The sequence below is a fragment of the Phoca vitulina genome, unplaced genomic scaffold (assembly GCF_004348235.1).
Source record: "Phoca vitulina isolate PV1807 unplaced genomic scaffold, GSC_HSeal_1.0 scaffold81, whole genome shotgun sequence".
NCBI classification, from domain to species: Eukaryota; Metazoa; Chordata; class Mammalia; order Carnivora; family Phocidae; genus Phoca; species Phoca vitulina.
This window is the reverse complement of record NW_022589784.1, coordinates 1,681,552-1,691,336: the sequence shown is the minus strand read 5'-3', so window position 1 is coordinate 1,691,336 and position 9,785 is coordinate 1,681,552. Positions and strand designations below refer to the sequence as shown.

At 58.6% G+C, this 9,785-nt stretch overlaps 1 protein-coding gene across 1 annotated transcript; it reads right to left on the bottom strand.

Annotated features, from left to right (window-relative positions):
- Window positions 1-4,823: 4,823 nt before the first annotated feature.
- GADD45B (growth arrest and DNA damage inducible beta) lies at window positions 4,824-6,914 on the bottom strand. Its single transcript, XM_032394688.1, has 4 exons — window positions 6,633-6,914; window positions 6,422-6,523; window positions 5,808-6,030; window positions 4,824-5,549 (listed from the first exon to the last, which is right to left on the bottom strand). The coding sequence occupies exons 1-4, from the start codon at window positions 6,674-6,676 to the stop codon at window positions 5,436-5,438; spliced, it is 483 nt and encodes a 160-aa protein (XP_032250579.1). The 5' UTR covers window positions 6,677-6,914; the 3' UTR covers window positions 4,824-5,435.
- Window positions 6,915-9,785: the final 2,871 nt, after the last annotated feature.

Sequence of the window (9,785 nt, the reverse complement as noted above, 5' to 3'; positions counted from 1 at the left end):
CACCCAGAGCCACCTTCCAGGCGGAGCCTCCGCTGTTTTGCAGAATCAGCAGCTCCCCGCTGTGGGGAGGAGGGAGGGGTCTAGGTATAACCGTGAGACCCCAGTTGGTTAGGGGTTCTGGGCGCCCACGACTCGATGCACAGACACCTCGTTCAGGTAGAAAGACTCCTGTGAACAGTTGCATACTGACTCGCGTAATAATAGCTAAGTCTTCTGGAACGCTCCCTGCTGTTCTAAATGCCGAACATATTTCAACCAACTAATGCTCACATCAGCCCCAAGAGATGGGCACTCCTATTAGTATCCCCATTGCACAGATAAAGAAACTGAGCCCACAGAGGTGAAGCAACTTGCCTCAGGGCACACAGCCGGCCGCCCCCACAGGGCCGGGTTCCAGCTTCCCTGCCATGGGAGGTGTCACTCGATCTGGTCAGGACCCAGCACCTGGCAGGCCAGCAGACAAAACAGTCTGTCCTGGAGAAGGAGCTCATCATCAGTGGGTCAATCTCTGTACACAACTCAGAAGTCTCTGTGCCCAAGCATTTCCAAAGTGCCAGGGGGTCACAGGCAGGATAAAATGTGTCCTTACACACAGGCAGGTGCTGGGAACCTGGAAGGGCGGAGTTGGAGACAGGAGACAGGCTTTCGGAGGTCCTGTGTGGAGACCTTCCCCAAAGAGGGGGGCATCTGACATGAGAACAAAGAAAGCTGAGTCGGGGTTTGCTTGGGGAGGGGTCGTGTGAAGGGTTCAGGGCAGAGCGGTCCGCGTGTGCACAAGGCAGAGCTTGGACGGCAGGTGTACAAGCAGAGTCTGGGCGTGAGGCGTGGTGCAAAGCCCCACCGGGGTGATTGCTGATGTCAGCCATGTGCAACACGGAGTGCCCTCCTGTGTGTCCTTGTCCACACGGAAGGACGCTAGCGTGCACACATGGGACAACAGATGTGGGGCAGGCTATCTAAGTTTGACGGTGACACACACACAGGATGGATGAACCTCCAAATATCATGCAAGGATCAGAAGCCATCGGGGCTGTGATCCCATTTCTGAGATGTGCCGAACAAGGCAAAGCCACAGAGATGGGCAATGGATTCATGGGTGCCAGGAGCTGGGGGAGGGGCTGGGGAGTGACTGTTGACAAGGACAGGGCTTCTTCTGGGGTGATGGAATGTTCTGGAACTAGACAGGGGTGGTAACTGCACAAATCTGTGTAGTATGCTAAAAACCACTAAATAACCCTGTGAAGGGGTACATTTTATGGTTTGTAAATTATATCTCAATTACATAAAAATAAAAATATAAACAGATATAAAAACCTAGCTCTGCATCACACAGGCCTTGGCTTGGTCCCTGATCGCACCACCGTCCTGCTGTGTGACCTTGGGCAAGTTACTGCACTTCTCTGAGCCCTTGTGCTCCCTTTCTGTGAAAAGCAGATAATGACAGGAGCTACCTCGTGGAGTTGTTTCGAGGCTGGACGGAGATAACAGGGCAGAAGCCGCCCCAGACAACGTCGGCTGTTCTAACATTGATCTCAACCTGGCTGCCATGTTTCCCATCTTCCTCCTAGGTCCCTGCTTGTCCTCAAGTCCAGGGCCATGTTATGTGTTTCAGGACATGCTCCCAAGGCCAGCCCCCTTCTCTGGGCACAGAGGGTTCAGGAACTAGCTTGAGTCCTACACACTGTCAAGGCCTGGGGGCAGAGATGACATCTGTATTTACATACTTATCAACATGCATGTAACTCTGTGCCCACGTCCATTTGGGCGGGTGTGTGTACACACGCAGACAGATGCTCAAGGGAGGCTATGTTTCTGTTGGACCAGCGTGGACAGGGAGCTCGGAGAAGCCAAGCGACTTGCCCAAGGGGGTGGGGTGAAGCCGGACTTCCAGCCCTCTGCCCAGGAGCACCCGGGTGGGGCTGAGTGGGTGACAGTGTGTCTGGGGTCTGGGAGCTGCATACGCATGTAGCAGCTGGGTGCACGTGTAGCCGCATGGGGGGGGGTACGCCCCCACGTGCGTGCGTGCCTCAGGGCCGCGGGTGTCGGCGTGGACAGAGGCGAGCTTGGGTACCTGAGGTGAACCTGCACCCTCCTACTGATGTTGCAGTCTCCCGGCCCCCAGCCCCCAGCCCCCAGCAATGGAAGCCCAGAGGAGTCACCTGCAGAGGTGACCTGGGGCAGCTTCTCTCTGGCCCTCTCTGGCGTGAACTGTGCGGGAGCGGTGTCCTGGGGACAGTGCCATCTGTCCCCTCAGCCTCAGCCTGCATTTTCCCCAGGGGCTGAGTAGCCCGTTGGTGACAATTCAAGATCTTGGCCAGTCTGCGGCTCCCCCACATTGGGCCTCATCTCCTCTTCTGGAAAACGGACTTCCTACTCCTGTTAATCCACCACCACCACCACCACCACCACCGAAGCCACGGAGACAGCATCCGGAGAACCCCTGCTGGAAGCTAAGAGCCGCGGCCCTCTGCGTTTGTGCAGGGGAATGCCCAGAGAGCTGGGGTTTGAACCCCAAGCCTTGGGTTCCTCTCTCTGATCTGGGAGGTCATGCCCCTCCCCAGCCTTCGATTTTCACCCGCAAACTGAAGGAACCAAATATCCGAAGTTTAAATCAAACCCAGGGTGAGGAAAGGAGAGGCTCTGGAGCCTGAGACAGAAGGAAAAATCAGCCACGCCAAACCTACCGTAATCTACAATCCTGTTCACGAGCAAAAGTGTCCTGCTCTTTCCTTGCATTTGAGTTTCTAAAATATTGCTTGAAAATAGTCTTCAGTTTGCTGAGTTTGGGGCATCCACTTTCTTAAATTTTGCGTGGAAGGCTGGCCCTCATCTCGGCTTTGCTAACTCACAGGGTGGAGTAAGGAGATGATTCTAGAAATGCATGGGGCATAATAATAGTGCTGGGATAGCAGTAATAATGGCCAATCCTTCTTCTACTTTCTATGTGGGAAGCCCTAATCTAAAAAATATTAACCTTGTCAACAATCTATGAGGTAGACAGCATTATTATCCCGATTTTCAGGCAGTGGGACTGAGGCACAGAGAGGTTAGGGTACCAGCTGAGGATCACACAGCTTGGGTCCCACCCATGCCTTGTATGTCCTTGGGGCCCCGGAGCCTGGGGTCTTGCCCTACTGGACAGAGGACCTAGGGTTGAGAGAGTCAGAGGTCACAGCCCCTCTGGATGGTCAGAATCAAGATGAGGACAGAGAGGCCCATGCCCGCGGTGGAACCGCCGGTGGGGATGAGCCTGCAACACCAAGAGCTGCCCCTTGTCCCCACTAGTCCTTCCCCATCAAGCCCCCTCCCCCTGAGGTGGGGGGGAATCCTTCGGCCTCTGCTCCCCTCCCCAGGTTCCCTCCCCTCTGGGCTCTATCTCAGGGATTCACCCTCCCCATTCCCCCCCCTCCTTGGAGTACCCTTCTTCCCTCCTCACCTCCCCCCTGGGGCTCCCTTCATCTGCCCCCTTCCCCCTCCTCGGGGCTTGGCCTCCTCACTCCCCTCCCCCACCCCGTACAGGGGTCCTTTCTGAGCCCCCCCAGTCCCCTAGGTCCCTCCACACCTCCCCCCCAACCCCGAACCCTCTCCTCTCCAGACTCCCCCCTCCACCCCTCAGGGCTCTGGCCCCTCCCTCCACTTGGCATCTCCCCTCCCCCTAACCTCTCCAGGATTCCTTCCGCCGCTCCCCCCTCGGGGGTCCCCACTGAGGGCTCCATCTCAGGGTCTCCTTCCCCCGCTCAGGGATCCCCTCTCCCCACTTCGGCTCTCTCCTTCCTCCCACCCCTAGGAGGAATCCCCGCCGCTCCCTCTCCTCTCCCTCTGGGACTTCCCCCTCCATCTTTCCCTCCCTCCCATCCTCCCCGCCGGGGCTCCCCGCAGCCCCGTGACTCCCGGGGGACCGCCGGGGTTTTCCTCCCGCGCCCACGTAGGGCTCCGTGGAAAGGTCGCGGCCTGCGGCGGGGCCCGCCCGCCCGTCCACCTCCCCGCGGGGCGCAGGGACACGCTGCTGCCCAGGCGCCGCGAGCCCACCCCGCAGACCTGGGGCGGGAAGACCGAGGCGGGGCTCGCGCTCCCAGCCGGCGGCCGGGGAGCCCCCGCGCCTGCAGCTGCGGGAGAACCCGGAGGTGGCCGGCCAGGCCTTACAGTTTCGGTTTAGAGGCAAAGCGCAGCACCGTGCCAAGCCCAGCTGGGCTGAGAACAGCACTTCCTTGGGTGTTTTTTGCTTGTTGATCTTAGTTTGGGGAAAGAAAAAAACCTTTTTCTAGTGCAGTGAAGAAGCCTATCCTGGGAGGGAGAAGGCTTGGGTGCGGTGGGAGGCCCCTCCCTGGGGGTTGCCCAGAGGCGCTCTTCCTGCAAGGCCAGCCCCGCCAAGGCAGCTCTGAGCCCTGAGGCCCCGTGGTCCAGGTGCCCCCCCCCGACCCCTCTGGCCCTTGGGTTGGCGGCAGCGGGGCAGGCAGGGGCTGCAGCCAGCCCCCCAGGGGTGCGTCTCTGTATGCCCGGAGCTCGGGGTTGGCTCCGCACAGCCAGGAACAGGGGTGGTACAGCGGCCAGGTTTCGTAATAAACCGGTCTTTTAATTGCTATGGGGCAGGAGGAGGGAGGATAAAAAAAAAAAGAGGCAAAGGTTTGTTGGGCTTGGTTGGCGCCGGCTGCAGAGAGAAGGGGCACTGTTTTTGCAAAGGAGCCTGGAGCTGCTAACAGGGACTTAAGTAACACTTCCTGGTGAGCCTGCGGGAGGAGATTTGGGGGGGCAGTGCCGCTGGGGCACGGGGAGGGGGGCAGAGGTCCTGGCCCCTCTCGGGGTGGCAAAGACACAAGAACCCAGAAGCTTTAGAAGTTTATTACAAGGTTATTGTAGAAGTAAAAATATATGTATCTGTAAGCTTCCCATCTCTCTCAGTGGTTCAAGTAACAAGTGCAAGTAACAAAATAGATTGTCTATTCCGTCTGCAAACTGGGAGTTCCTGGGTACAGAGAGCAACATGAGCCCCAGCTCCCAAGTCCCAAAGTCTAGTCCTGGCAAGGGTGCAGACCCCCGCTCAAGCGAGGCCCATGCAGATGCCAGCACCGGTCTCAAGCAGGGTGGGGGGACGCAGTAGGTCTCGCTCCACCCCGAGTGTGGAGTCCAGGCCCTCCACTGTGGGGGAGGCTGCAGCTCCCCCACTCCAGCTGCTCTGCCGCAGAGCCTGAGCTCCAGGTTCCCCTCTCCTGCTGGCCCGGGGCCCCCTCTTCTCCTCTCCGGGGGGCCACAGCGGGCGCTGCTCCGGGCTCACCGCCCTGGGGGCAGCAGCATGCTCCCCTCTTCTCCAGTGATTCTGCCCCCATGGTCTCACAGGTTGGGTCGTTTGGGGGGGTTGTTCGGGGGGGGAGGGGTCAAATATTTATTTTATTTTTTTTTTCGTAGCAACCCAGCCGGTTCTGATGCTGGGAAGAGTCTCAACGCTCCTGGAGGGAGATGTAGGGGACCCACTGGTTGTTCCCTCGGCTCTCTTCGCAGTAACTGGCTACCTCCACCAGGCCGTGGCTTTTCCAGGCGTCTGTGTGAGGGTTCTGTGATGGGGGGGGAAAGATGGGGTTCAGTGGGAGCCTCAGGAGTGGGCAGGGAGCCTCCCTCTCCCAGGGCCCCTCTGGGGAAAACAGGCCAGCTCAAAATAGCTCCCCGGGGAAGGAGGCCCCGCCGTGCGGCCCACGGGACATGCCGATCATGGCTGAGCGCTGAGCTGGTATGAGACCGGCCAGCTCAACTTTGTTGACAAACACGGGCCCAGGTGCCTGGGCAGGGTGGGGCAAGTCCCAGGCCCAACTCACCGTGACCAGGAGGCAGTGCAGGTCTCGGGGCTCAGTGGTGCCCTGGGTCTCCGCTGGCTCACCCAGCAGCTGGGCCAGGCGCTGCATGCCTGACACCCGGACGATATTAATGTCGTTGTCACAGCAAAAAGACTGGATGAGTGTGAAGTGGATCTGCAGGGCGATGTCATCCTCCTCCTCTTCATCAATGGCCAGAAGGCACAGGACCACACTGTCAGGGTCCCTAAGGGGGCCAGAGGAAGGAGACGGGTCAGCTGGGGGCTGAGGAAAGGCCACTGTGCACAGGGGAGTTTCGAAAAGTAAAGAGAAACCGAAGGCGCGTAAGGGATTCAGTGTGCATGCAGCTGGGTGGGGGGATGCACGCTTCAAAATATTTAGGGGGGGAGAAGGCAGGAGCAAATATGGTGGTGGGCACTTGCAAACGCTGCAGCGTCAGGATACTGCAACCTTCCCCCCCCCCCCCCCCGGCCCCAAAGCAAGCCTAGAGGCGCTCCATCCACAGTGGGGGCGCTTGGGGAAATCCTAGCCCTGTGCGAGAGAGAGGTGCAGCAGGGAGTGTGCAGAGCGGAGGGGGTCCCCACCCGCGCCCAGTCCGGGGACGGGGTGTGACTCACACATTCATCAACTTGGCTGACTCGTACACCCCCACGGTGAGGCGGTCCTGGCGCTGCGCGGCCACCAGGAGCTCCTCTACGGCGGCGCTCACGGTCTGCATCCTGGGGTGAGGAGAGAAGGGGGGTCAGCGCTCGGCCCGACCGGCCACCAGTAGCTCAGGTCCCCGCCCGGCCGGGCTGCCGTCAGGCGGCCACAGCCCCGGCTACTTACTTCTGCGCCGCGTTGTCGCACGCCACGAGCTCTTCCAGGGTCATGTTGCAGTTATAATCCACAGTGGAAAGCAGCCCCACGACAGTCCCCAGCGAGAAAATGCAAAATCCGAGGCCGGAAAGCCCAAAACCTTCCTACGGAGCCCGAGCTCTCGTTCAAGACCTTCGGAAGGCAGCGAAATCCTCCCCCAAAGAAGGAAAAAAGAAAAATGGCAAAATCCTCAGCAAGAACAATCCTCACGGCTGCAGAGGAAAGGATCGCGTCCACGACTTCAGCGATCTGAGCCCGCGGCCGCCGGCGCGGACGTTTATAGACTCGTAACCAGAGGCGTGGCCTCGGTGGCGCGTCCGCCCCTCCTATTGGCGAGCCAACAAAGGCGAGAGAAAGTCGCGCTACGGTTGGCCGACGTCGGGGAGGGGGCGGAGCGCCGCGCGGGGGGCGCCCACGTGGGGGCGAGAGCCGGGAGGAGGGCGCGGGGGGGGGGTGGCGGGGAGCGTGAGTGCCAGAAAAGAAAAAAAAAGCAGAAGTTTTCCTCCTGATTTCCCGGCAGCTGCACCGCGTTTCGGGGCGCGCGCGGGATTTCCAGCGCGCAAGGCCGGCGCGGACTTTCGGAGCGGGGGGGCCTGGAATCCCCTTCTGGCCCCGGGAGAGTCCCCGGCCCGCGCCTTTCCCAAGTTCTGCTGAGGGCCTGCACGAGGACGGGGCCCAGTTTGCAGCCTGATTCCTCCCCTCCGCAGGTGGTGTGTGTGCGGGGGGGGGGGTTGGCTGCGGGGCCCCCAGACCCTGGGTGACTTAACTTATCTGGGGCCCTGTGTCCCCGCCTGTCTAATGGCCATGCAACGCCGGCCGCATTGGTTTGGAGGGAGCGTTAAATAAAATAAAGGGTGCATAGTAAGTGTTCGATGACGGTGGTGGTTGCAGGAGGCCGCCGGGAGGCCCCCAAAACTGCGAGCTGCGAAGGCGGCCTCTGGGTCGCCACCTGCCCCCTGAGAATGCACACCAGCCTCATGGAGTTGCAGGAAGCATCGAATAAAACAAGGGGTACACAGTAAGCGTCCAATAAATGTCACCCGGTGGCAACGGCTAGCCGCCTCGAGGTCCCCAGAAGTAAGGGCTGCACAGCCGTAGGCGCTCTAGGGACGAGCCCGGTCGCCCCCTCGTCACCCCCCGCGAGTTTCAGGGTGGGGCGCGCGTGGGAGGCGCAGGTGGTGGGCCCGGCCGGCCCCGCGCCCCCTGGCGGCGCCCCGCGCTTCACCGTCTGACCGCACCTCCGCACCTGGCGGCGCAGGAAGCGGGGCGGGATGGTTCTCGCCTGCGCGGCACCGCGCCGCTTCGGGTGCGCCGGCGGTGACAGTGGCCACTTTTGTTCCTCCTTCCGGAGTGGACGCTGATATGCACGGAGCGCCTACGGCGTACCAGGCTCCCGGTATCATGGTTCATTTAATTTGCAAAGACCCAAGAAGCAGGGTCCATACTTAATCTGCATTAGACAAAAGGGGAAACTGAGGCTTAGGGAGGCCACGACTCCCGCAAGCCACCGGCCAGTTGGTGTTGGAGCCACACGTGTGCGAGAGGCACGGCCGCACTCAGGGACCGCCGCCAGCCTCACCTTCTCCCCGGGAAGGCAGTTCACGAGCCTGGCGGGCAGGCCGGCGTGGGATTGCCTCCCACGGTCGATCGGGGGCTCCCGGGTGACTCACAGCTGCGTCCCGTCCCCCGCCAGCCTGGGGTCTGGCCCCGCGTCTCGGTTCCCCTGGCTCCCGGGCCCGCGGTCCCGCTGACGCATCGCGCCGCCTCCGCGCCGCCCACCGTGGGGGCGCGAAATGTCCCGGGCGCTGAGAGGCGTGGCGGTGCCACCTGGTGGCCACACGAGGTCTCTGCGACCGAAGCGCCGGAAGGGAGGCCCGGGGGCGGGGGCGGTGAGGCGAGGAGGGTGAGGAGGACCAGGACCGGGGTGACAGTTGCAGTATTTTATATACACAATATTTTACATGTGCGACAAAGAACTTTATAGATGCCATGTCTTTTAAAAATCAGAGACAAACTACTGTACCTGGTTTGTTTTTTTTTATATTATGGTAAAATACATTTTGATCATTTGCAAATGTACCATTCAGCGGCATTAAATATATTCTCCGTGCTGTGAAACCACCACCCACTATCTAGATGCAAAACTCCATCCACCACTATCTAGATCCATCCTCTCCAACATAAACTCCGTACCCATTCAACAGGAACCCAGACCCTGGGACCCACCATTCCACTTTCTGTCTCTGTGGATTTGCCTATTTTAGACACCTCCTATAAATGGAATCAGACAGTGTTTGTCCTTCTGTGTCTGGCTTATTTCACTGAGCACAATGTCCTCAAGGTTCATCCACGTTGTAGCAGGTGTCAGGATTTCCTTCCTTTTTTCTTTTCCTTCTTTTTTTTTTTTTTTTTTTTAATGTAAGCTCTAGTGCAAGGTGGGGTTGATCTCATGACCCCAAAATCAAGAGTCACATGTTCTATGGACTGGACCATCCACGTGCCCCAGGATGTCCTTCCTTTTTTTTTTTTAAGGTTTTATTTATTTACTTATTTATTAGAGGGAGAGCATGAGCAGTTCGAGGAGCAGAGGGAGAGGGACAAGCAGACCCCACACTCAGAGAGACCCTGACTCAGGGCTTGATCCAATGACCCTGAGATCATGACCTGAGCCAAAATCAAGAGTTGGCTGCTTAACCAACTGAGCCACCCCAGCACCCCTTAAGGCTGAATAATATTCCAGTGTTTGGATGGACCATGTTTTGCTTGTCTATTACTCCATCGATGGGCACTTGGGTTGCTTCCCCCTTTTGGCTGTTGTGGATGCCTGTTTTCATCAGTAAAATCTTAGTGGAACCTGGACATGGGATTGGGGTAAGGAGTCTGTGGCATTTGCCTCCGGCACAAATTTTAAGGAAATGCCACAAAATTCAGTCATCAAGATCAACAATATTCTAAAGCAGTATTCTTTAAAAATCAAAATTTATGCAAAATAAAACACCCCATCTATGGCGAACAAAATATCAAGATTTTAAATATCCAATAGGGCCAGAACTGGGGGTAGGGCAGGGAAGTAGTTGTGTAGGTACAAGGTCAGACCCTTTCTTTATTTACAATTTTCGTCTT

Coding starts and splice junctions, on each gene's coding strand:
- GADD45B (XM_032394688.1), bottom strand. CDS start 6,676: ATGACCCTGGAAGAGCTCGTGGCGTGCGACAACGCGGCGCAGAA. Junction 6,524..6,632: donor TGCGACAACGCGGCGCAGAA/GTAAGTAGCCGG, acceptor TCCTCACCCCAG/GATGCAGACCGTGAGCGCCG. Junction 6,031..6,421: donor TCAGCCAAGTTGATGAATGT/GTGAGTCACACC, acceptor TGGCCCCCTTAG/GGACCCTGACAGTGTGGTCC.